This window comes from Balaenoptera ricei, chromosome 14, assembly GCF_028023285.1.
Source record: "Balaenoptera ricei isolate mBalRic1 chromosome 14, mBalRic1.hap2, whole genome shotgun sequence".
Taxonomy (NCBI): Eukaryota; Metazoa; Chordata; class Mammalia; order Artiodactyla; family Balaenopteridae; genus Balaenoptera; species Balaenoptera ricei.
Genome location: NC_082652.1, coordinates 93,838,812 through 93,866,023, shown reverse-complemented (window position 1 = coordinate 93,866,023; position 27,212 = coordinate 93,838,812). Strand labels below are relative to the sequence as shown.

The 27,212-nt window shown below is 58.6% G+C and overlaps 1 protein-coding gene across 7 annotated transcripts in view; it reads right to left on the bottom strand.

The window, feature by feature from the left end:
* Positions 1-236: 236 nt before the first annotated feature.
* CTDP1 (CTD phosphatase subunit 1) overlaps positions 237-27,212 on the bottom strand; it is a 46,109-nt gene continuing 19,133 nt past the window's right edge. For 4 of the 7 annotated variants that reach the window (XM_059894217.1, XM_059894210.1, XM_059894214.1 and 1 more), the window contains exons 11-13: positions 17,093-17,255; positions 8,422-8,606; positions 782-1,020 (exon numbers count right to left, since the gene is read on the bottom strand). In XM_059894217.1, coding sequence (XP_059750200.1) covers positions 879-1,020; positions 8,422-8,606; positions 17,093-17,255 — 490 coding nt within the window. In that variant the 3' untranslated portion in view covers positions 782-878. Of the gene's footprint in view, positions 1,021-8,077; positions 8,260-8,421; positions 8,607-16,001; positions 16,364-17,092; positions 17,256-27,212 lie in introns of those variants that run through there. The other 3 variants (XM_059894211.1, XM_059894213.1, XM_059894215.1) reach the window with 3 other exon arrangements.

The window sequence follows — 27,212 nt, the reverse complement described above, 5'->3', positions numbered from 1 at the left end:
TAAATCTAGTGATTAGAAATAACACCGGTCCTTGGCATTCCTAACGCTTTGGTGCAGTAAGGGAGAGACTAACCGCCACAGACTGGCTGGAGAGGATCATCTGCTTTTCTGTTTCAGCGTCCAAGGCCCTGGCCATTCACCCAGGAATCTGCCCCGCGAGCTCCCTGGAGGGGAGCAGGACGGGGCGGCTGTGGTGCGAGAGCTGGATCCCGCGAAGAGGGAACGGGGCAGAGAAGAAGGCTTACAAAAGGGACTTTTATTAAATGAAAGAAAAATCTGTTTGGTGGGTCACGTATGAAATAGATATACAAAACTTTACATCCGATCTCGCAAAGGAGCCAAAGGCTGCCCGCGAGCACAGGGCCCTTTGTCCCGGCGCCCGTGGGAGCTGCAGGGCCCCGGGGGCAGCTGCGGGCCCCAGGCCTGTCCTCGTCACACGCCGATGCGCGGCCTCACTTGAAACCTGTGCATGTTCTGGTAGCTTCAGTTGTGAAAGAGCAGGAAGATGCTGGGTTCCTGCTGCATCACCCCTCTGTCTGGTCGGATGCCCAGCCTTCACCCTAAGTAATATGCTGCGGTATTTAAAGGAAAAACACCTCCCCACCCCACCCCCCCCTTCCTGATAACAAGCCGCAAACTCCAGTCCTGCTGTGCGGCTCTTCTGGGCTCACCCAGGATCTTTGGCATGGCCGCGTTCCCTGCTCCGCTGTCCTTAACAAGTAGGCTTTCTTGTAGTGAAACTTCTAAAAACACCTATTTCTGCAAAACAATGTGTTTCTGCAGGTGGAGCTCTGCAAACAGACATGTCCCTCTGGAGGAGAGGCAGCCCCCCGAGGGCAGCCCCCGGGACGGAGGTGAGTCGAGAGCCCGCCCCGCGGTCACATGAGGTCGCCGAGCTCGGCCTCCAGCGCGGCCGCCATCTCGTCCGCCTCCGAGCTGCCCCCCTCCTCGTCCTCGCAGCTGGACGCTCCGCTGGACTCGCTGGCCGCGTCCTCTTCGTTCAGCTTCCTCTTGTGGCCCCTGCGAGGGAAGCACACGCGCCGTGAGACGCTCGTGGCGCACACGTTCCCCGGCCCCGCGGCCGCCAGCCCCCACGCTTCCGGGACAGCCCGGACAGCACAGGCCGGGCACCAGGGCAGCCTCCGTCTCCAGCAGGTAACGAAATACGCAGGATGTGTGAGGGCGGGAGAGGGAGGGGCCCGGAGCGAGCTTGGGGCTATGGCTGGAGCTGGACAAGCCGCTGGGAAGGGAGGTGGGGACAGCCGCCAGCAGACGGGTGTATGTTTTAACATTCAGGTCTATAAAATCTATTTTGAGTTAACTGCTGAGTACATTGCTGACTCAGATTAATTATTCTGCATCTGGAGGTCAACAGTTTACAGTTGTCGTCGCACCATTTATCGAAAAGAAAAGTTACGTAGGAACTACTATGGTTTGGGGAAACCTTCTGAAGGGAAGAAACCCCCCAAAAGATTTACCTCTTAGAGACACAAAAGGCATCTCAAGCAGTCACAGACACACACGGGACTGGGAAAATGACGTGCAAGACTATGACGTCTATAACCTAAGACCTATAATACACACAGAAATTTCTACAACAGACAAGGAATAACCTAATTGTGAGAAACACTCCTCAAACAGAAAAGCGCAGTTGGCAAAAAAAAAGGACCAATGAACGCTGAAAAAGATACTACTACGTAATTTGAAAAGCGAATCAAGGTGACAGTCAGGAAGCACATTCAGCCCTGAGGCTGGCAGAAGTCAGAGGAGAGGGACCCCGGCCCCGAGGGAGCACGTGACCCGAAGGGGACGTGAACGATTACCGCGACCCGGCGCCGCCGCCTGCTCGCCGCCCCGGCCTGGCTCATCAGCACCCGCGGCTGGAGCTGGGCCCCCAGTGCGCATGAGGACAGGGAAGGGAAAGTAAACCCGAAAGAACCCCCTCCTCTCGGGTCCTGTCGGCACCGGGAGGAGGTCGGTGCAGGAAGCGGGGGCGGATGGGAAGCGACACGGCGGGTGGGGGGGCGCCAGGGTCTGGACAAGAGGACGGAGCCGTGTGGTACCCTGTGATGCGCTTTCAGGAGAAACACTGACCAAGGTGGTTGCCACGGCTGGGACACGGCGCCCGGGCCTCGCCAACTCCAGCCAAATCTGAGCAGACACGCGGCCCGAGGGTCCAGCCCCTCACACACACTGTCGGGTTAACTCTGGATTTGCGAGAGATGGTGGAACAAAAGATGGGGTTAAGCGTAATTAATCTGAGGCGCTCACGCGATTCCCCTTCGCTGAGTGGTGAACATACAGATAAACTTAGAAACGACGTGTGGCTGGAACAGTTTAGAGAGACCGCTTTCTCCTCTACCGTTCAAACTACTGCAGATAACCCCAATGACACCCACGCTCCACGGGGCACGGCCCAGCACCGCCTCCCAGGGACAGAACTGGGGGGTCGCGTGTGCGCGTGTGTGCAGCAATCACACACACGAGAGCAGAGAAGAGTCAGCCCCCAGGCCTGAGCCGTGCTCAGCTGCGGGTGGCGGGCAGAGGGGGCTGAACCCCGCCCTCCCGGCCCCCGCTTGTGGCTGCACCGCCGGCGGCGCCGAGAGCATGTGGGGACGTGGTCTGTCCTCGAGGCTCCTCCCCGCCCGCCCTCCGCCTCCGGTGTGTCCCACCTCCTGGGTGCCCCCGGGGTGGGTGCCGTGCGTGCCATAAAGCAGATCCCCGTCTTCCGGTCACCGTGGGGACGAGCTTCCAGGAAGCACCAAGTACAAGGGCAAAGAGGAGGGGTCCCGCCACTGGTGAGGAAGCCCCCGGGTCCAGGAAGAGCCGGGCCCTCTGCCTGGGTACAGAGACCCTCGTGCACCCCGAGGTGCTTCAACAAGGAGGCCGAGGCTGAGTCAGTGGACGGCGCCCGGCTGCGTCGCCGGGGCTGGTGCTCTGCCGCGGGGGCGGCTCACAGGTGGCGCGGGGGGCCGGGGAGGGACCCCGGGGCGGGAGAGGCGCAGGCCCCTAGGAGGCTGATCCCGGGGCGTCCCGTTGATAAAACCTCCTGCACCGCGTCTGGAGACCCCGCTGCAGGGCAGCCTTCGGGGACAGCATGGGCTGCACGGGGTGTCCGCCCCGCCCCCCAGGGAGACGCCAGCTAACAGCCAGGCGGGACCCCACAGCCGTCACAGCCTCTGTGTAGAGAGACGAACGTCGACTGTGCTGAAACGCGGCTGGTCCCGCGGGAGAGGCTCTGGGACCTCGGTGTCCACTCGTGCGGCCGCGTCTGGGGGCCTGGGGACCAGGGTCGGGGCCACAGTGGCCACAGTGCCTTGTGCTGCGAAGAGCAAAACCTTCAGTCTCGGTTAAATAACGTTTGGAGTATTCCTATATCCAACACAATTAAGTTTTAGTAATTAAAAATCACCTCAAAGACTGGACACAGCTGCAAGTCGTGGTTAATAAATGCCTAAAATGGAGACCAGCTTCCTTTCCTCTCAGCAGAACGTGCAATAACTGTATTTTGTTTTCACAACCAACAGCACAGTCCCCTAGAGAAACGCTAACAGATTTAATTTGGGGAAAATTTAACGCTCAAGAATCGGCCCAGATTCAACGTGGAATAAAGCAAGAACGTGAACAGGAACGTAAATCACGTTTGTACATCTCCTCCCTCACGTCCCAGCCTCTGAGCTCTTTGCTGTAAAGAGGCACGTGGACCCGCACCTGAAGTCTGCTGTTTAATAAGATGCACAATTATTTCAGCAACTACGGCAAATAAACACACATTATTATTTTATACTGGCGTCTAGCCAACAAGATCAAACAGTCCACAATGCATTTATTTTTCAAATTGCTGGTTACAACCAGCTTGGTATTTTTGGCAGAAAGAAAAAGAACAGAGCAGCACGGCAGGTGGTAAGGTCGCTATCTTGCGCGTGCAGGGGAGCACCTGCCCCGGGGCGCGGAAGGCCGTCCGGACCCCGAGGCAGAGAGGACGCGCGCGGGCTCCTGCCTGCCCCGTCGGTCACGACAGCGGAGGCTCTGCTGCCTCCTCAAAGAGATGCACGTGTAGGTTACTGTAACACGACACCGGGCTCCGGGGCGTGTGATCAGGTCAGGGCCACAGGCTGCGAGGGCGCGAGGGCGCATTCCAAGGAAAAATCGTACGGACCACGTCTCTTCAACTGTTTCTGAAGAGCCTGAGAACTCAGGTGATGGCACCTATTTCGAGACGAAGGGGTCTTGGCTTCCTGCATCTTCGCCGTGAAGCGTGCAGATGGGGACCTCTGAGCTGACCCGGGGCGGGTCCTGAGCTCCCGGGATGTGTCCGATGGTGTCCCCCGTCACATTCGGGAAGGTGCCGGTCATTACGCCCCCGGCAGTCCTGCCACGTGCGCGCCGAGGGCCTGGCGGTGCCGTCTGAGATGCTGTCCCCAGGATCCTTCGGCGGTTCTCAGTCTCCGCGGCCCTGGGAACGTACCCCGTCTGTTCCTCTGACGCGGTCGCCCTCTCGGGCAGCTTCTCTGGCCTCTTCTGTCTTGTCTGTGGATCATTCTTCTGTCTCTCCGACGTCCCGTGATTCTTTTTGCTGGAAACTGGGCGTTTTAGTTACTGCGCCGCGGCCACTCCGGGCCCTGGTCGCCCCTCCCCCCAGGGCGGGGCTGTTCTGGTGAAGCTGCTGCACCGGCCCCCCTACCCCCCCCTGCCCCCCGCCAACAGCGCAACGTCCCTGGGGTCCAGCCTTGGGCGCGGGCTCAGCGCAGGGAGGGAGAAAGGCACACACACCTAAAACAGCGCCGCTTTCTACCCGCCGTGCCGCAGGGGCCAGAAGCCGTCACGAAGCACCGCGTCAGGGAGGGTGGGGGCCAGCCAGCCCTCTCACCATCGGCACGACCCTCCACGGTCGCAGGGCAACTCGAAGCAGCCACCAGCTCAAGAGTGCGCAGGCCTTCCGACCTCGGCGATTCCGCCTGCAGAAAGCGACCGTGTGTGATGGCCTCGCACACGCAAAGGGCTGGGGCACCAGGGTGTCACCACGGTGCTGTCGGCTATGGCGGGTTAAACATCACAAGTCGACACGTGAATCGACGGGAAGCCACGTGTCCACGCAACAGAAGGGCAGCTCCTCAGCCACAGCCTGGGGAACGTACAACCTGAACCAAGCACCTTGGTCCCAGGGTCGCCAGCTGGCAGCGCAGACACAAGGTGTCTGACGGCAAAGCAGCGACAGGGTGCAGGTGGAGGGCTGGCTGAGAAGCGGCCTTCGGGCTCCACCCCGGCAGCACAGCTGGGTCTGCTCTCTGGTCACAAACACCAGGCCCACGTCTCCTCCATCTTCGAAATGACCAACCTCCCCAGCGTAGTCAAGACAGCCTTGCCTAGGCGACCACCCAGCACTGAGAACAGCTCTCACGCGTGAGGGCCTCTGCACACCTTCGCACCGTCTGTCTACACGTTCGGCTGGGACCCCGGCCACCGCGCCCCTGCGGAGAAGGGGAGGCGGCAGAAGTACTGGGCGGCGGGAGCCCGGGACTCGGGTCAGGAGTTAAGCCTTTGGACGTGGAGCCACGCTCCTGACTAGTTCACCACGCGGCCGGGTGGGACGGGGAAGGTGCTGAGACTAAACCCTCTGGCACTGAGAGAACGGTCTTCGGGAGAGAGAGCCGGCTTCCGCTGGCCAAGCCTACCGCCCAGGACACGAGACCCCAGGCCGAGTCTCCAGTCGCACGTCTCCTGCGAGTGGTGGGGACAGGGGGCCGTCTCCAACGCCTGCGGACGTCTTGTCGGGCAAGTGCCTGCCAAACGGCCCTGACTTCTTACTCAGGGATCTACCTCAAGGAGCGGAAGTGCCCCTCCAGCTGCCGTGTGTAAAATGGGCGTCTGACGTCTGTTCATTTGAAAGAAGAGTGGATCGGTTCTCAGTGGACAAGCCAAAACCCCACGCCCGTCCTTCCATCAGAAGTCACCTTCAAGTTCCAGTGACATTATGATCCCGTAGAAGAGCCTGGCCACTCAGGCCGGCAGGATGTGCTGCCAACCACTCGGGAGAAGCCAGGCCGCGATCCAGGGTGCAAGGCGCCACCGCTCACGGCAAAGGCCATGGACCGAAATGTTCCGCAGGCAAGAAACAAACCCCCCAAACACGTCTGACTTAATTTCAAATAAAAACGCTACTATGGGAAAATCCAAAGCGTGCACACTTCTGCACCTAGAGCCCACTGACAAGAATAAAACATACGCGGAAACCACATTCGCCAACTTCTGTGCGGAGAAAGGGATGAGCTCCCGAGCCTGATCACGGCGCCTCAGCCCTGACGCAGGGCAGACTCGACGTCGGGTGCAGGGAGACGCCGAGCGGCGGAGGGGCAGGCGGGGGCGGGTCCCTGTGGCCGCCAAGGGGGAGGCGGCCTCTCGGCGGACCCTGGGCTTTGTCCTCCTCATCTCAGATTCCCACACCACTGAGGTCAAGCCCTACAGCACGGTGTGAAACGGCGGCTGCAGTGAGGATGGCGAGGAGACCGGGGCCGGGGGGGGGGGTCCTGAGCACCCCCCACCTGCCCCACGCCGGCCCAGCGCGGACCACAGCCCCGCGCCAGGCCACCGGCCCCGGCGCTGGACTCCCGGGCACCGTGCAGGGCTGACAGGAGCCGCAGTGGACGCAGGCCACACGCCTCTGGCCCCGACGGCAGCACCAAACCACCGCGGGCAAGGCTTTCTCCGCGTGGCCCTGAGCTGCTTCACGTGTGGGCAGATGACTCCGTGGAGACAAAGCAGGACGCTGGCCCCAGGACTCCGGCCCGTCCTTCCCAGTCTTAGAGAAAAGGCTTTATGTCTTTCTCTTCACTTGGCAGAGAAAACAGAATCGGGCAGGCAGAGCAGCCCAGCAGCACTGGAACCGGGGTTCTGGGAGTGGACTCCTCAGAGAGGCCCCGGCTCCCCACATCCCTCGAGAGCCCCAGGGGGCCCTCGCACTGGGCTGAAGGCGCAGCTGAGTCAAACAACTGTGTAAGGCAGGGGTCTCCAACCCCCGGACCACAGACCGGTACCAGTCAGTGGCCTGTTAGGAACCGGGCCGCACGGCAGGAGGTGAGCGAGCGAAGCTCCATCTGTATTTACAGCCGCTCCCCATCGCTGGCATCACCGCCTGAGCTCCGCCTCCTGTCAGATCAGCGGCGAGATTGGATTCTCAAGGGGGATGAACGCTGCGGGGAACTGCGCATGCGAGGGGTCTAGGTTGCACTCTCCTTATGAGGATCTAATGCCTGATGATCTGAGGCGGTGACGCTGGCGCTGGGGAGCGGCTGCAGATACAGATTCTCATTAGCAGGGAGGTTTGACTGCAGAGACCATAATCAATCCATGGCTCGCAGACTCGTATCAAAACCTTATCAGTGCGTGGCAAGTGAAAACAAGCTCGGGGCTCCCACTGATTCTGCACTGTGGTGAGTTGTATGCTTATTTCATCATACATTACAAAGTAATAATAATAGAAATAGAGAACACAATAAACATAATGCCTTGAATCATCCCGAAAGAAACCACCCCTCCCCTACCACAGGTTTGATCCCTGGTTCGGGAACTAAGATCCCGTATGCTGCGAGGTACGGCCAAAAATAGATAAATAAATACCAATAAGTAAATAAAGTAAAACACAATAAAATAAAAAAGAAAGCACAATCGCACCATCCTACCTGACTCAGTGTCAGAACTTACAGTCCTAACAAGCTGAGTAACCCCGAGAGCAGACACTGGTGTTGGCAGCTGCCCCTCGGCCTACGCCCTGCACACGCGTGAGGTCACGTGGGGTCCAGTTCTCACCACGACCTGCCTCCGCACACTCGAAACCCTGGGAAGACCAATGACCCCGCACAGGGGCTGCGAACACGCCACGTCCCGTCCCGGGGCCACACCCAGCAGCCCTCCAGACACGGGCGGGGACTCAGGGAGGGGAGCCCCCCCGCAGGCTCCTGGGCCGCTGGGACCACACCTGGGCACGAACCACCACCGACAACAGACACTGTGCACTCTGTGAAGGGGAGGAGTTACATCTGCCCAAGTGGTAACTGAATCATAAAACACTTGATAAAAATCGATGGCACCACAAGTGTAATATTCTAAAAAACCTGTCACGTGCTTTGTATGTTTCAGAAACAGGACAGTGACCTTTGCCCTCTCAGGACCACCCAGACCGACGTCTTCAGGTCTCTTACCCCCTCACTACTGCCTTGAAAATGATACCCGCACGTCGTGGTCCATAACAACACTGGGAAGCTACAACAGAATAACAACAGTGCACTGATCAACACGGAAGGTGTCTGGCACTCACGGGGCAGCGCACAGGCCCCCCCTCACCTCCCAGGCCCCCCCTCACCTGGGCCCCCCCTCCTCTCCTGGGCCCCCGACGGCCCCCCTTCCTCTCGCAGGCCCCCTCACCTGGGCCCCCGGCCGTCTGCCGCGTTCCTCTCGCTGGATGGCGCTGACCCGAGCGTGGGCCCCCTTGGGGCCCCCAGGGCCTCGGGCCGCCCGGGCCGCGGTCCCCGCTCCCGCTCCTCCGCATCTCCCGGCTTCCTCTTCTCGCTGTCACTGTCATCGCTGCCCTCTCCCAGGATGTCATCCACCTGACGAAGGGCCAAGAGTCAGCACAAGATCACCTTTCTGAAGAATCCACGCAACGGTCCCTCCCCCGGGAGTGACACCACCGCAGATTTCTGCACGGGCCCCGCTTCCCGTGACTAAGCACGCGGGACACGTCGTAAAGCTCCAACACGGGGCCTGCCGCGAGAGGGATGCTTACAAACAGCACCGAGGAGCGTGGACAAGGCCCACGGGGTGGACGACGGGAGGCAGAGGTGGCCCAGGCTGTCCCTCCTCCGCGCCCACCTCGCCGGGTCCTGGGACCCACGCGGCCGCGTGTGGGGCGCCCGCGCATCTGCCTTCCCTGACAGGCCTCAGGCTTAACTGCTCACGGACACGGCAAGGGAGGGCGGCTGGGGGGCAGGGGGCAGGGCCCCGACGACACCTGACGCCCACGACGGGGGACGGGGCGTTGGAAAGAGGAAGGCAGCGGCGCGAGGAGGAGGGGCCCCTGTTTCCTGAACACGGACCCGCCAGCACCTTTCCCAGGAAGGAGCAGAGACCCCATGTCCCGTCAGCTAGCATAACTACGTTCTTATGGCCTCAGAGCGGGGTCACGACCTAACAAGTTTGATCTGTGACGCCGCTTCGTGTGTGCGAAACGACAAGGGGTTTGTTCATCGGGCTCTGCCGCCGGCTCCCAGCCAGAGCTCCCGAACCCCCAGAGTCTCCCAGACGAGGGAGCTCCTTTGCTCTAATGAGGCGACCGTGGTGGACTCCGGGGCGGGGCCGCTCACCCAGAAGCACCAGCGGATGAGTGGCCTGGACCTTCCCGCCCCACCCTGCCCCCAGGAAGCCTCCCTAGAACCCCCAAGGCACAGGGCTCAGGAGCTTCTGGCCGGGACCCTCCCGACCTCACCCGTGTGCCCTTCACCCGCTGCCCGTCAGGCCTCGACCACGTGCCCGATTCCGCGTTTCCCAAGTTCTCAGCCGTCCCGGCAGGGGCGTGGGAACCGACAGGCGGCCGGCTGGTCAGAAGGACGCGTGACAACCCGGGACCCCCCACTTATGACTGCGTCTGGCGTCGGGGAGTCCCGTGGGCCGTGCGCATCCTGTGTTTCTCGACTGCTGGCTGCGGCTGGGGGTGAAGGTCTCAGGGCAAGCCAGGCGGGCACTGCCACACCCCTGGTCAACCGAGCAACAGTGACCGTCCACCAAACGCTCAGGGAACGACCCCCTGCGGCTCCAGCACAGCAAGGCTGGAACCAGCTAACAGCCAGCACTCGAGGGCCGTGCGGCATATGAGAGACAGAGGGCGGCCGGCGGGGGTGGGGACGAGGGCTGCGCCCACGCAGGCTCTTGGGCTTTCTGAACTTTAAACCACGGGGATGGGATGGCTACTTTACCAAGCTAAGACACGCCAAGCAAGGAAGGCTGTTAGGTGGACCTCACTCACGGGAACTCTGGCTTCTTCCAGCAAAGCACCCATTTCTACCTGAGCCCTGAGTCCGGGAGGCTCCCGTGGAGCCCAGAGCCCAGGACGACCAGGGGATGCCCCCGCGGCGCCCCTCCCGCGCCCGCAGCACCCTCCTGGGCGCGTGCCCTGCACACCGGCTGCTCCCCGTGGCGCTACCGGGCCCGCTTCCCTGGGAGAGTCGCGGACTCGCGGTGCATGGCAGGGACACCTCGGGGCAGGCACCGGAAACGGGACAGACCGGGTTTCAACCCTCTGATTAAATTCGAGGGTGGGGGGGACACCACCTCTACAGAGCAGCTCTGCCCAGGGACCACCCGCCACACCCTGCGCGCTCAGGCCAAGGCTGACGCCTTTGAACCCCTGTATCCAATTTCAAGTCCATCAACACGCAGCTTAGGAAGGGACGACGCACACGGACCTCACAAGTTAAAATACGGAAACATTTTAATTGACAGTTAAAGTGTTGGCTTCATCGTCGGGGGTCACGAGATCCTCACACGTAATATACCCTCTCGGGTTAAACTAAAGGCACTTAACAAAAAGCATCTAATTGTACTAATTCTAACAGGTTACTGGCACTTACACTTCACTGGTATATTTAGTTGGCTGTACTTAACTTCATTTTGATAAGCAAACCTCCTGTCAGATTTTGCTCTGAAAACACTTCAGGTCTTTAACTCCGCATCCCATCTTTGCAGGGGAAAAGAAAGAACTAAAAGAAGCCAATCGTTTAAAATCTGCCCGAAGCACGCCATCCCAGCAGCTCAGAGACTTCGGGGCGACCCCAGCCTGGGCCGCGTGCCGGGCCCCCCACAAAGGGCTCGCGCGTCGGTGGCGTTAGCACCAGGCCTGGCGGACAGCGTGGGCTCATCCCGCAGGAGGTCTGGTCTCACCTCAACCCTGCTTGGTGTGCTCTCCCCGCGGCTTCCCTCACATAAAGCTCTGCACGAGGACAACTTTGCCCTTCCTGAAGAACAGGGATCTGCAATGAACCATTTACCTCGTAAATGTTGTTTTAAAAATGCTCGTGTAAATATTTTAAAATCTTAATTAAGGGAAAATCTAAAAGCAAGTATGTGAAGAGAAATACAAAATTCACTTTTTCCTCAAGTACTGAAATCTCTCAAAGGGCAAGTACGAATGACATCAAATGCTCTTGGGAATGTTTCCACCCATCGACTTGGAAGATGCAGGATCGTGAAGAGTTAGTAAAACTCATCTCAGCTTCTGACCCATGGAGGTGAGGCAGACGAGGGAGAAACAGAAGAAATGGAAACAGAGCAAGTCCAGGCCAAGAACGGCCAGAGGGGACACGCCTCGTCCCAGCCCTGGTGCCAGCACTTTCTTCTTCCCACCATTCTGTTGCTTTGCCTGCAGAGGGAGGGAACCTGACGCAGCGAGAGCACGAGTGAGCTACTCTAAGCGACTAACAGCGCCGCTCGTGAAGAGGACACACCTCCAAGGACCACGTGCGTGAATTCTAAGCTCTGGTCTCAGGCAACGCGCTTCTGGTAAGGTGGAAAGGATACCACCTGAAGGGTCTTTGGACCAACACCAACGTACTTCTCTCTTGGCCAGAAGAACAAACGTCCTGGTCACTCTCCTTAATATGCTGCATTCTCACGAAATAAAACCGAAAGCAGTACTGAGCCTATTAAACTTAACTTTCTCCAATGATGTTCCCGTGATGTGGAAAAGGGGACCAGAAGGCAGCCGTGCACACACCCGCGTGGTCGACCCTCGTCTAGACTTCACGCTTCAGGCGGACACCACCAGAGTCTGCTGTCCCCTCGCCGGCCGCGGAGGGGACGCTCTCCCGGGGCCCCAGAGCCCCGCGTTTCGCAGGAAGCGCCCCGGTGGCCGGGCCTCGGGCAGCCGTCTGCCCCCGACGGTCCCCGCGTGCTCGGCACCCACCTGCCCCCCACGGGCCGGCCCAGCAGAGTCTGCGGAACAGGCCCCCTGGGGAGCGAGAGCCGGGCCAGGACGTGCCTCTACCTCACTGTCGGCATACTAACGTGCTGTTTCCACACGTGCGTTATCTTCAATCTCAGGTATTTCTCCTAAAGCCCGACGTGGTGCCTCAAAACACCCGGAGCCCCCAGCAGCGACTGCGGGGCTGCCCGCCTCCTGGCGCCCAGACGGCGCGGCGGTGAGACACGCTGCCTTTGGGGGCCTGTCCCCACACTGACCCTGACGGCCCGCCCGGGAGCGCCCGCCCCGCCTCGGGCTCGGATGCAGCCCCGGGAAGAGAACCGACCTCACACGGGAGTCGAGGCGGACCAGGCCGCACAGACAGAAACGGGACCACAGGGCGAGCCCGGACAAGCAAAGGGCCCAAGACAAAGGGAGGAGAAGACTCAGGTGGCCGTGAAAACCAACCATTAAACCTCTGCAGACACGTACTGCTCCTAAAACACGCAGTAAGAACACCCAGTACCCGAGCAACGCGTGCTCTGGCCTCACGTCAGCTCGGGGAGCCCACATGCGGGGGGGGGGGGGGCAAGTGGGCGTCAACCCCGACCCCCACCCCGCCACCATCTGTGTCCCGCTGGGCCGGCCTTTCCCACAGCCCGCTTCCATCCCAGGGGAGAAGGAGTCATGACCGCCTTTGAAGAAATTCCACAACTGGCCAAACTAGTTTATGCCATCAAGGGCAGTAAATTTAAGTCTTCCACCAAATTTGAGGTTTTCAGCCATTATCTCCCCAAGTATATTTTCTGCACCGATCTCTCCCTCTTATGAACTCGGAGAACACAAACATTCAACTTCTGATTTGACCCCGGTGTCCCTGAGACTCTGACCCCTCTGCCCGGTCTGTTTTCCTGCTGTTCCTCAGGGTGATTCCTGTAACCCTGTCTTCAAGTTCACTTAATCTTTCCTCGACACTCCCGTCACCAGGAGTCCTCCTGGTGAATTTCAGGGCATCTGCCTGAGCGCGTGTCCGGTCCTGTTTCCACGTGGTTCTTCTTTGTGGTTTGCACTCTGTTCAAGGCTGTGCCTCTCCCGATGGCCACGGCCACGGCCACGCCCGCTGCTGTAGTGCTGGTCTGATGACCCCAACGTCTGGGCTATCCGGGTAGGCGCCTGCTGTCACTCTCTTGGGAATGGCCCGTTCCCGTGTTCACGTGTTGAGTAACTGTTAAATCGTGTCCTGGACATCCTGAATACTATGTCCCGGTAGAAGCTCTGGAGAACAGGGCTTTGTGTTTTAGCAGGTGACCAGCCCAGTCGGGCTAAGACGGAAAGCTCTGTCCTGCCGGCCGGGGATTGCGATGGGAGTTTCACGCCTTTGCAGTGCCGTCCGCCCCACACCCAGCACGGCTGGGATCGACTTCTAACAAAGAGTCGAAGACAGAAAAAGCGGGAGAAGCAGAAACGGAGCCGGAAGCCGAGGCAGCACAGGGGACACGTGCACGCACACGCCCGCGCACACGGGCCACCGCAGAGCGAGAGTAGCGCAGGAAGGTGGCAGAGGAGGGAGGTGTGCCGTGAGCTCAGCGCGCCTGCAGCCGTGAGATGCAGCCGCGTCAAGCGCGCCAGAGGCAGAGTCCAGCCCTGCACTGGCCACACGGGCGCCGTCCACACGCGCCAAGCGCCGTCCACACGCGCCCGCCTCCGCTCCCCTCTGCTCCCCCGACGCATGCGCCGCTGGTGCATCGTGCTAACTGGGCACCTCCAGCTGAGCAGACGCCGCACGGCAGGCGCTGTGAGAACTTCCCACGCTTTCCTTGTGCATCTGCTAGTAACAAAAACACGTGCTGATGGAACTGATCACCAGCAAAAGCATGCTGTGAGAAGACGCCACCGCCTCTGGGAAATGACAGCTTTATGGCAACCACGCAGAATGGAAGACCACATCAATCCTAAGAATCATTAATTTGCGCAAAGAATCGCGAATGCGCTAATGGCCCTGACTTTTGAACACAAACTCAAATGCTGCTGGACCACGCCTGCTCTAGCCTCCGAAGTCCCCGGAGCTGGGTCTTCAAGTAGCTTCTGGGATCACCTGGCTTCTTCTCAATGTTTTGAAGCTCGTGGAAAATGTGCCTATTTTATTCAGAACATAATCCTCACAAGGCAGTGTTTGCCGCCAGCACAGAGCGGACCCGCCATCAGGGGTGGGATAAGCAGCTCTGCAGATCTCCCTGGGGCAACAGCCCCGTGACACGCACAGCAAAATGGACCACGGCGGTGAGGGCAGCAGGCTGAAACTGCCACCCACGTGTGCAGCGGTGGCCTCTCGGGGTCAACGGACCACCTTTGGACACTTCGGTTACTACGTATCAAAGGCTTTAACCCACCAGATAGCAAACCTGTGCCTGAGGTCTCAATTTCTCCAGTGAAACGTGTTAATGTCCATAGATGGGAAATGAGACAGGAACTCGCTGTGCTGACGGATGGTGCTCGCTGGTCCAAACAGACGTACGTATCAACAGAAACAAAGCATACCCCCAAACTATCAAATAAAGTCCACAATCACCTCCTTGAAGGAGGCTGCCGCGGGGCTGAAAGGGAACTGCTGCCCAAAGTCCGCACGCGGGCTGCACGCACAGAGGCCACACCGCCACCGCTTCCGCCTGAACCATGGCAGACGGGGAGTTGCTGGGCCTCTACTCAGCAAACAGCTTTTTCACGTGAACCAAAATACACAAATACAACCATCTGGCATCAACAAGACAAAGACAGCGGTGATCACACCAGATGTGCGTACACTTTTGCTTCTTTGAAAAAAGCGACGAGGAGGTGCTGCTCAGATTCTGGGTCTGCAAGATGCTCATGTGAAATGCCAGCCTGCGCGGGGCGTGATACAAGGACAGTGGCATTCCTGATCAGGGTTAGGTGCAGGCTGCAGGTACGGGACACCTTGGGGCTGGTGAGATGTGCCTTTTGGTGAGAGGAGCTGACACTGCAAATGAAGGATTCGGGGCGGCTGGGGGCTGGGAGAGGCGTCTGTGCTTGGGACGCCCTGGCTGTGGAGCCCGCAGACGTGGTCCTCAAAGCGTAGAGCAGACAAGCAGCTGTCGCTGCCGGTCCCGGCCCACCTGAAGAGCCCCCTCTGGTGGAGTAAACTACAACTACAACGGGCTCAGAGCCACCGCCCAGAGGAGCCCACAGGCAGCACCCTCATCAGTAGCCCCATTTCCCTGAGCTTTACGGGGAGGGAACACCTCTCTGGCCTCAGCCGCCTGCTGCGGCTCCACGGGGACCTCCCGTCCTTCGTGCGGCCCTGGGGACCACAGCCTGGTCTTCTCTGGGCAGAGCTGCAGGTGGTGGACACGGTCTCCGCCCAGCTCTGTCCGGCCTCGAATCCTAAAGCCCCACACGGCCCCTGCCCTGCCACGCAGGGAAGATGGAGAGCCGGGCGCCCGCTCCCCTGGTCATCTGGCGCCCGGCACTGACCGAGCGGTCCCTCTGGGGCCCAGATGTCACCGGGAATCGAGCAGGACCCCCTGAGCACCGCTGGACACCAACCCCTGGTTCCCTCATTTACAAAACGACAGCCATGTTCGCTGGAATCCCAAGTCCAGGATTTCTCTCTCCTTCAAAACCTTTCTTCCTGAAGAGTCAAATCTAAGGTTTTAAGGCTAATTTTCATTTCTGAAAGAAAAGTCAGGTTTCAGAGTGGTGGGAAGTGTATTTAACACTTATTTCATGTTAAGATTTCGACACCCTTTGATGCGCAACAAACAAGTGGCAAGATCGTGGCCGCTGCTTGACGAACTGAACTGTGTCTGTGCAGGGGTCCAGCAGCGAACCCGCCCCGTCCGCCTGGGAGGACTGGGGTGAGGGGGTGGGCAGGAGGAGAGAAGTGAGTGTCCAGCTGTGCCCCGCCCACCCCCAGCAGCCAGCTTCCCTCACGGAGAACAAGGAACATCCCAGATCAAGAAGACAGGCTTACGGATAAAGAAATTTTTCTAGGAGAAAACATTTTTATGAACAGACCCCAGCAGTGTACTGGCTAAATGCTCAAAAAGGCAGAAAACAGCAAATAGAGAAATTCGGCACATCTGAAAGCAGGTTTAAGCGTCACGGGATAAATTATCGTCTAAACATGATGGTCTGAGTTGCTGGTAGGATTCTATACTGAATATAACATTCTTCTGCTACCGCTGGAAGTAAGCTGAAATGCATCTCTGTCCTCAGGGCTCTCCCTGGTGTCCGCGATGGTCCGAGGACAACTTCTGTCTGCACAGTACGAGTGGCTGAGTGGCTGTGGGAGCTGTCTGCCTCTAAGATGCAGATCTGAGGGCCGGAGGAGTGTCGGTCCTGATCCGGGCCCAGCTCCGTTTAGTGGGACGTGAGGTGTGGTGTCCACGACGGTGCCTGCGTAGAACAGCAGCCCCAGAACCATGCTGCCCAAGCCACCTTCCACAGGCTGGGGCCTTCTCTGAGGGGCCTGACCTAGGATGGATCAGGGGCACACAGGCCCTGGGGCAGGCACGGGACACAGGGCGAGAGGGACAAAGGGCAGGCTGACGGGCGCTCCCACTGCTTCCTTCGTGGGCCAGAGACAAACAGCTGACTTGCAAAATTATCTGTAGTTTAGTTTTGTTCTGGTCCTAAGGAGAATCCCCTCTGTATTTAATCTTCACTTCAGAAGGGATTCTGGGTCCTATTATCATTATTCCCACAATTAAGCATTTAGAACAAAACACCACCTCTACCCACGTTGCCTGAAACCTGTTAGTGGTGTAACAGCCAATTCCCAGTCACGATCTGGGTGTGCTTCAAAACCTACGTGCAACCTGAGAGGGCAGAGGGTGTCTCGACCTGGGCCCTGAGGACGCGGGGGCCGCCCGGGCACCGCAGGCTGCTTGGCGGCTCCCCTGGCGCCCACCCACTCGACGCCAGGAGCCCCCTTGTTAGCGACAACGCCAGACACCGCCGTGGGCGCCGGGGCGGAAGGGGGAGCAGAAACCCGCCTTCTACGCTGCCAGTACACCGACTGGTCACTTCCCGCTGTCGTCACCTCCTCTCCCACGCGTCCCGTGGAGACCAGAAGGCCAGGCTGAGGCCGCACGCGAGGCGCGCTGCGGCTGGGCCGGGGCTCACCTCTTTGTCCATACTCTCCAAGTCCTCCTTGCACAGCGTGTATAGTGGCATGGTCTCCGACATGCTGGGCTGGCGCTTCCTTCCAGAAGGACCAGGCTGCTCTCCATCTTGATTAGCTGGCAAGTCTTCACCAAACGTCTGCTGGTGATGTGGCTGAACCGCTCTGAAAGGAATTTCACAGGCCCCACATGAGGAGAGTTGTCTGAAGTCACCTTTCCAGCCCTGAATCAGATTCCCGACTCTCGGGATAGGTAAACACACACACACACACACACACACACACACACACACACACACACACACGATATCCCAGCTGTGGAAACACACGCTGTCTCGTGGACGGTACCTACTCAGGCTTGATCTGGGTTTGTTTACGAAACCAAATCCCTGCTGGTCCAGCCAGGCTGCAGGCCGGTCAGGCTCGCCCTCCTTCGGGCTAAAAGTGCACACTTAGCTCCTCCCATCAATAAACCGCACAGTCCAGAGCATCCGCCTGGCGGGACTCATTTGAGAACAAAGGGCAAAGGTGAAAAGAGATGGTGAACACTCGCCCAGAAACCAGCAGGAGTGCTATTTACCCTCAAAGTAAGATCAAGCAGCCCTAAGATTTCACAAAACAAACCATTTCTGTAACATGCAGGCTATAAAAGTAGAAATAACGTGATGGTGAATTTAAGAAACAGAGTGCCCTAGGTTGCAGTGAAAGTCCGTCCGTCCACAGAGGACAGGAACGTTCAGGGTCACGCGTGTGGTTTTATTAAACTATTAAATACCAACACTGCATGAGGAGCCAACCTTCTGTTCCCAAAACGCTTCTGTCCTGGAGCCGAACCCAGGCTGGCGTGACAGTGACTGTCCTCTGAGCTACCCTCTCTGTTCCACCTGGAACAGACCCCAGAGCGCCCCTGTCCCCCGCACACGCTCTCATCCCGTGTCAGGTCCCCAACAAGGGGCAGTGCCCGTGATGGCCTCAGAACTAAAGGGGCTTTGTGAAGCGGGCGCCTCCCTCTGGAGCTGGCCGTGGGCACCTCACGGCCACCAGGAAACTGAAGACGACGTAGTAAAACCTTGTTACTCTGAAGAAAAATGGTGGTAATAAGTCTGAATCACGAAACTGAAAGGAAGCAACTGTACTGGGCTAACCACATACTATCTGATGGTGGTTAAGATTTCTGATGCAGAAACACGAAGGACCATCTAGAAACCGCTGACCCCTGCTTCTTCCGAAGTCAGGCTCTGTCCCCAGCTTCTCGACGGCCTGCCCGCCTTGCCGCCTCCACGTATTCACACGGCGTAAGAGCTTCCTGCCCTGTCTTCTGACCTGGGCATCAGGCTGCACTTCAGCCCACACCCACTCCCCGTCACCCCACCAACCAGAGCTCCTCTTACGAATATGGAAAACGGCAGAAGTATCTTTTTACTAGCACAGCCTCCCTTCAGACCCAGAACGGGGAAGGTGAGAGCACGTACACCCCTACGGAAGGCTCATGCGCCCGGGGGCCGACTGGTCCTCAAGGCAGTGGGGTGTGGGCTCAGCCTGAGCTGCGCACAAGCTCCTGAAAAGGCAGGATGTTCTTCCACGTGGAAGATGCTGAAAATCGGCCACCACGTTGGGGGCTCCTGAGAACCCCCTGAGGGCATTCGCAAGATCCTCCCTCTTCTAGAGACACACCGGGCGAGGCCAGAACTCCCTCCGGCGTCCCCACCAGATGGCAGGTCACACCAGGCGGACCAGGAGGCAGGTGGGAACCCTGTCTTCCGCTAAGCCAGAGATTCGCAGAAATGCAGACGAGCTGCCCTTCTCATTACATTTCTTTTCGATTTGGAGAACAGTTTTTCTTCGTTAAAACAGTGTTAACGTGCAGTGGTTTATTGCTCTTTTGAGATGAATGAAAAGCGAGTATTTTAAAGGCGTCTCGGTTTTGCTTTCTAACCTGGTGAACCCCAGTCGACGAAGCCCCCAGGACCGACGGCCGGAGGGCCAGCTCGCAGCCCCCCGCCACCTGCTCGCACGTCTACCCCCGACGGGAACGGCGCCGCGAGACGCGATTGAGCAGATTCCCTGTGGCTTCTGAATCGGCTCCGCACGCACAGCCCGAGCCCCAGGCCCCGCGGTGGCTTCCCCGGTGCTTCCTGCTCCTCGTCCCGGGAACCGGCAACTGGACACACCCGCGGGCAGCCCGGCTCAGGAGCAGCCGCAGCCTCCAGGACCGGACCGGACCGGACCGGACCGCAGCCCCGCCTGCTGCCTCGCCCCATCCCACCGCGCGGGCGCGGGGCCGGGCCTCCTACCGGCCAGCGGTCACGGAGCTGGCGGCGGAGTCGCTGGCAGAGCAGAGGCTTCTCGCTTGGAGGAAGCGCCTGACCAGTTTTCTTCCCGTGAGCCATGCTCCCGGCGTCAAGCGTGGGGACCCCGCCGGGCCCGAGGTCCCCGTTCCACGTTTTCTAGGCAGGTCCGTGAGGCGCTGCAGTGTCAGCGGAGCCCACCCGCCTGCCACAACCGGGAGGCGTCAGACTGTCGCGGACCCCGCACCCCCAAGGCTGGCCGGCAGTAAGTGACCCCCAGGCCGGCGTCAGCGGAGGCCGAGGGGGACCCTGGACTTCGGCCCCTGCCCGGCAGGGGTGACGAGGTGTCTTATAACTTCTGCTGCGGGAGCACAGCCTGCGAAAGCCAGCTGAACAGAAGGTTTCAGCAAGGTCCAGACTCTCAGAAAGAGACCTGTCTCCAGGTTTCAACTGAAAACCACCTGTCACACCAAGAGCCAGAAAGATCTCCAACTGACTGAAAAAAGACAATCAGGAGATGTCAACTGAGGTGACAGAAATGACAGAATTGTCTGACAAAGATTCCAAAGTATCCGCAATAAAAAGAAATGCTTCAATAAGCAATTATAAGCACACTTGAAATAAATGAAAGAAACAAAAAGCCTCAGGAAAGAAATAGAAGATAAAAAGAAGAACCAAATGGAAATTTTAGAAGTGAAAACAAACAAACACATGCATTGGGTGGGCTCAGTATCGCGACGGAGGGAACAGAGGGAAGGAAATCTGAATCTGAAGATGCCCTAGAAAGTACTCCATGCAAACGACAGGAAACAGACTGAAGAGGAAAAACGCACACAGCCTCAGGCCCACGTGATGACAGTGAGGGTCCACATTCCTGTCACTGGTGCCCCAGAAGGAGAGGAGAAACACGCAGAGCTGAAGAAGTGCTTGAAGAATAGTGGCCGGAAACAAATGCCCCAAATTTGGCCAAAAAGATGTGAAGCTTTCAGATTCAAGACTCTTAAGTGAATCCAGAACAGGATAAACGCCCACATCCGTATTAAGACACATCACCATCAAATTAGCAATTCAAGACAAGGAAAAAAAATTCTTGAAAGCAGTGAGAGAAATGCTACTCCAGTTACAAGGGAAATACGACTCAAGTAACAGGCCAAACAAGAAAAACTGCGTGAGCTTGAGGTCAACACAGATAGGGCGATGAAGAAATTCAACACCCAGTCACGGTGAAACACAGCGAAGACAGGAATCCGACGAGGAGCAGCTACAGAAACTCGCAGCCGACACCACACGTGACGGGGAGAGGCTCAACGTTTTCACCCTCAGACTACGAAAAAGGCAAGAATGCCCACCAACCAACCACTGCAAGAGACAGAGGACCCCGGAACGGACCCACAGGAATATAGTCCCCTGAGCCCAACAAAGGTGCAGAACCAGCCCACGGAGGAAAGACGGCCTTGCCCACAAACGGCCCCACCCTCAAACCTCTCACGTTAGGCCAAAACTCACTCGAAACGGACCACGGACTTCAATACAATACGTGAAACTACCAGGATCCAGGCCAGGCAGGGCCCACGGACCTGACACCGAAGCTTAACTCACGGAAAGACCACCAGTCAGAGAACCTCCCCCAGACGAGAAACGTCTGCTCTGCCGACGACTCTGTTAAGAGGGTGGAAGGCACCCCCAGAGCACGAGAAGCTTCCAGAAGGCTCGCAACGGACGAAGGACAAGGGCCCAAGACGCCCTAAGAGCCTCGAACGCACGGGCAGGCGACGGGACGACTCGCCGAGGCGACTGTACAGAGGCAAAGGGCCGTGAGGAAGGGTGAGCACGAGACCGCACGCCCACACCCTCGGGGCGGCCAAGTGGGGACGGGGGCACCGGATGCAGAGAGACAGTGTCCCCCACCCGCTGGTGGGGACGTAAAAGGTACCGCCACTGCAGAAAAAACTGGACGGCTTCTTGTACAACTAAGCACACTCACTGGACAACTCGGCAGTCCCGCGCCTGGGCACCGATTCAGGAGAAACAGAGACTTGGGAGAAACAGAGATGTACACAGACGTTTACAACAGCAGCGGCTGTATCAGTAACATTCCAGAGCTGGACACACCCCAGATGGCCTCCGGCGGGTGAACGCCACAGAAGCCGCGGTACCTCTTACCACGAAACACCCCTCAGCAGCGGACACGGCCACGTCGGGGCAGAATCTCCAGGGAGCTGTGCTGAGTGGAGCTGCACACCGGTGACTCCACTTACTCCGTGTTCTCGGGATGACAGGAGTACAGGGACGGAGACAGACCAGCGATGGCCGGGTTAGGCTTGGGGGTGGGGCTGGGCGGGCTGGAGGTGGGCCGGGGGGCCCTGGTGGGGACGGATGCTGCGTCTGGACCAGCCCAGTGTCAGCGTCCCGGCTCGGGACTGGCTGCAGTTCTGTGAGATGACGCCACGGGGGGAAGCGGGTTAACGGTCCCTGGGATCTCTGTTATTTCTGACAACTGCCTGTGAGTCTACGATTGTCTCAAAATAAAACCTCTACTTTAAGAAAACAAAACATTCACAACTTACAGCACACAACAAACAATGGGTAAATGAAAAGGAATTGGGAATTTCAGAGGCTGTCCGTGCAGGGAGATACATTTGGGTGCCTGATGCCGGGAAGCGCGGGGCCACTCGCAGCCCGCTGTCTCCGTGAGGGGTGCTGCCCCCGCCCTGCACCTCTCACCCTCAGACACACCCCTGAGGTCGTCGCCTGCGGGAAGCCCAGCTTGGGCTCAGTGACCCCCCCGGAGCCACGCCTGTCGCACGGGCCCTAGCTCGGGGGGCTCTGAACTGAAGCTGCCTGGGGCGGACGGCGCCCAGCAACTGCTCTCAGCGCCAAGGTCCACACCCTGACAGCACTCCACGTGCGGAAATCCCGTGAGGGGGAGCTCCGCCCCTCGCTCCCCACGGCCCTCCGACTCCAAGCCCCCCGGTGGGCCGCGCCCTAGCCCAGAACCAGAAGAGCAAAGCAGCAACTAGAGAGACTGACAACTCCCAGATGAACACGAGGAACAAAGTGACGACTGACAGCTCCAGGCGCCCTGTCACAATAGGGCCTGTGGGGTGCCGGGCTCGGGACACGGCTGCGACGCCACCCGTGGGGGAGGGGCCCCTGCTCCTGCCCTCTGCACACGGGTGGGTGAGGGGCCCCCCCAGGAAGCAGGGCCAGCAAGGGCCGACCGGCCCAGCGGGGTGGCCGGCGCAGAGCCGGGGGCCCAGGGCTCAAGGGCGCGGCCGTGTGGAGGGATGGATGAGGCACAGACGTGTCTGGGTGCGGCAGCACCGCCCCCTTACAAAACCTACACGGCCAGCAGACTTCGTGAGTCACAGGAACGCTCTTTTGTGTACCTAGGCGGTCTGATAATTACCAAAAAAATTAATATTTTGGTGAAATTCACACCTGCAAGTTCAAAAAAGAACGAATTTCCTCAAAAGTCAAGTCACTAGAATAAACTACAGCCCGACGCGTGTGTTTTCCATAGAAAAGTTGGGCAGAGCTGGAACACTGTGATGTCACTTGAAACGGAATTACTGCTGTTCACGTACATTCTACACATCTGAGAACAAATGTGTGGTGACCTGTCGCCTGATTATTAGTGTCGTACGGTGAAAGATGCACTCTCCCCGCATCCTCGGGTCTGTGTTCAGACGGCACTTGACCACTTCTCATCGGAGAAATCCCAAGCCTGCTGCCACTGTCTTCCACCAAGGCTTAATAATCGGAAAACCATTTTTGTACCTAATTTTTAAACATTCCAAACAGTTTAAAACAATATGCACTTGTTCTTTACATATTAGAGAAATAAATCAATGTGTGATTTTGTTTTCAATGGTAAGAAAGCAGATTCTAAAACCAGGAGCGGCTCAGGTAAAGCTCAGGACAGTACTGACTTCGCGATGCTTGAAATTACGTAACTGTTACTGTAAAATTGCACTTCTGTGCCCTTTTAACGCACAGATCTTTCCTGTCGGTGTGCTTCTGACTCAAATTACAAATCTACAGACCATCCCCTGGAACAGAAACGCGACCACACAACCAGCAAGACCGCAGTGAAACGTGGTTCTCTGAAGAGGGGCCCAGGTTGCTGCTGATACGGCCCATCCTTCGTGTTCCCGCACCGCAAGGCTCAGGGACCACAACGTCGTCTTCCCCCAAGCGACGCCCGTCTAAGCTCATCTAGGCAGCGACCGTCGCCAGGCAGCCTCGGGAGGCTTGTCCACGCTGCTAAAGGCTGGAAGTTGACTGAGCCAGACGAAGAACTACCACCACAGCACCCCCTCCTGAAAACCGGAAATGCTCTCATCTCTGTGGCTGTGTCTTCACTCCTCTCACCCGCATTGGAAACCCCAGACTCTTCGCAGGCCCGTCCCCTCCCAGGTCCACCCCTACTGGGCAGGGGCACCTGCACGGGGGCATGGGCACCTCGCACCCACCCGCTGTTCTCGGGCCTCTGTGTCCGATCACGACAGTGGCCACACGGATGTGACCTGGGAAACGAAGCATCAGGGCGCACTTCCCAAAGGAGCTGCTTGTGGAGATGCCCGTCACCGCCCACCTCCCCCCACCGTTTACACACCCTCTCCTGCGAGCCAGAAGGGTGGGGCCCCAGCCCCCGCAAAGCACAGGGCTGGATGCTCGGAGGGGCCTCAAGACACCTTCCCATCAACTGCACCTCACCCAGCACCGCGTCCGAGCCCTCGGCGTTTCCGCTGCCTGCGGGTCCCGAGTCCAGTCGGGAGGCAGTCCGGGTGGGCGCCCTCGCGTCCAGCGCAGCCAGCCTTCTTGGGACACCTTCCCGAGCCCAGGCAGGGCCGGCGAAGCAGCCACCCCGGGCATCGCCCCGCCCTCGCCGCACGGGCAGCCGGGGCCCCGAACACACACGGGCTTTGTCTCGGCGCGAGTCTTCCCTGCGCTCCCCTCTGTCTGTGACGGCGGCCGCCAGCCAGGGCCCCTGGTCAGAGCAGTGGCTTCCCTGAACTTGGTGTCACCGCTTCCTCCCAGGATGCCACCAACAGCCATGCTTTCTGTTGCTTAAAATACAACCAGGCCTCCAAAGCCTGACGGACGGAGCCTCCGGACCCGGAGAAGGCGCGGCCGCTGCAGGAGGGCCACGGGCCGCCAGCCCCGCCTCGTCCTGGCGCCTGCCCTGCTCCCTGCGACGCGCCCGCACCCAGGGGACCCGGCCCCTCCCAGTTCCACCCACACGTGCACGGCCAGAGTCGTGCTCAATGCCTAGCTTCTCTTACTTAGGTGACCTTATTTTCCATTAATTTATTAGCCCTAACATACCTGTGACAGTCGAACAACAGCTTGCTTTCTTTTGCTATATAGAAACGTTAAAGTTTAAGAGGTAAAAACCAGCTACGTAGTTACACGTCACATAACAGTGTACGATTATAAAATCACTTAATAGTATGACATAACATCGATACACCACTAATATTAGCACTAACTGACGTTATGTAACGTATACAGCGTCGCATAACAGATGCCTCAAACAGGCTTTCTCTGTCTGGTTTTAAGAAGGTAACGTGTTCTACTTTTCTCCATCAACTGGCCTGTGGACGCCGAGCTCCGGGATGTGAGTGCTTGTTCCCTGTGGGCTGGGGAACTTCCACGCTGACCTGCCCACCCACCCCTCCTCTCCTCTGGGGTCTCGCGGGGCCCCACGTCTCCTCTGTCCCATTCCTTCCTTTGTGCACCCAGTCTGCATATTTTCCATGGGCCGTCTTCCGTTTAATTTTAGGCTTCGCGTTTTTCAGTTCTAGAACAGCCATTAGATTATTTTCAAAGGATTTTCAAAGGCTGCAATCCTCTGTTGAGATTCTCCACCTTTTCGCCTGTTTTAACGCCTGTCCTTTCTTTCGCCTTATTGACATGGTAGTCACCGTCCTCTGAAGGCTCCTGGAATCCCAGGAGCCTGTACGGCCTGGGACTCAAGGGCCCCTGGGCTCCCCCTGTCTGCTCTCCCCTCCGAGATCTGTTCCGATGGCCTCAAACCCCCACCTCGTCTCAGAGCCGGGGAGGCACTGCCTCAGGCTCGGCTCTGTCCACCAGCCACACAGGACGGGGCCCTCGGGGACCAGCTGTGCCGGATGCTGGCTGATACCTTCACGTGGCCATGCAACACGTTCTGTGCGGACTTCTGGTTCCCTTCCGCAGGAGGGTTAATCCAATCCGAGCGGCGCCATGTCGCCAGGAGCAGAAACCCTCCGCTGGCGGGCGCTGATCTCAGGCCCGCGCTCACCCTGGGGTGGACTCCCGAGCCAGAGCCGGTCCTCAGCGGGCGCCGCCGGGAGCTGCTGCGCTGTGCCGTCCACAGCCCTCGAGCACGGGTGGGTGGGCTCCGGGCAGCACTGGACCACCACGTCTCAGTCTTCTGCTGGCTGAAGACGTGAGGAACGGCAGCCGGCACTGCCCCCCGGCCGGGCCACCACCTGCTCGGCCCCGCGTCTCCTCCTGTGAGCACCTGGACTGCAGCTCCCCCCGCCCCACTGCCCGTCCTGGCTCCGCAGGGCCCGGCGTCCCGAGCTCACTCACAGATCCCCGCCCGTCCCCCAACGGCTCCAGGACTGCGCGTCCCTCACGCCGTGATGTCGGCCTCCCTCTGAGCAGGTGCCTCACGCTCGAACTCGGGGTGTTTGGCGGCCTCTGATGTAACCTTGCTGGAAGTTCCCTTAAAATCTCCACTAACCCTGACCCTGTCCTCAAGGCCCGGCCGTGTCTGCCTCGGGAGCCCCACGCTGGCTGCAGACCCTGGGCCCACGTCCTGCCTGGGCTGGGTCCCCCTCGGAGGTGCGTCCCGCACACTCGTCAGGCTTACTTACACATAGAGGGACCTCAGAAATGGGGGTGATCTCAACACTTTAAAGAACAGTTCAGCGTCAGGACGAACGCACGACAAACAACACACCAGGTGGTGACAAGCGGGACATCCTTAACAACCACAGGCCTACACACGTGAGGAGTTCAAGGCGTGCATGACAGGACTAGGCTTAAAGAAACAAGCTACCTGTGAGATTCTTTTGGACAGTAAAATACAGAAGAGCTACAAAACAAAACTCAAACTGTTTGCAGGACGACACGCCTGAGTTGCTCTAAATACTGAAGCACTTCTGTGCTGATGGCGCACCCTCCGCAAGCGCGGGCCAAGTCCATCCGTGCTTCAGCATGACCTCTACTCAGCCAGCAACCCGCTTAGCTGCTGCTCTGGAGACAGAGGACGCCCAAACATCGGCTCTACGTCAAGAAGGATCTGACAGTGAAACGGCAATTATAAACACTTGAGCCACAAACGTTCACTATAAAGAAAAAGTCCCAGCAACCCACGTATTCAAACAAGGATGAAGAACCAGCACAGCTCAGTAACAACCGTGGGACCCGGAGCCAGCCAGGCACCTCCTCCTGCATCCAAGTGGGGACGCTGCCTACCTTACAGCGAACATTTCCCAGAAGGGATGGTGACAAAGCTTCCAAAACCCAGTAAGGAAAAAGGGGTCAATTAAGGGTATAAAAAGCCAGTCCACTCAAGTGAGATCCAGGAGGCTAGTCAACATGTGCAGAGGCGACCCTCACGCCGCTCGGCAGCTGGAGACGCATCGGAGAGGGCGGCCGTGCGCCTCGAGACAGATCCAGGAGGAAGGAGAGGGCGGGGCCGGTCCTGCTGGGCGGGACACGAATCCCAACAAATCTTTGGCAAAGTAACAAATAACGGCCCCCATTTATTACAGTCAAGGACACCCACGACCTTTAACCTAGTAACCCTGCTTCTGGAAAGTAACTCCACGGGAGT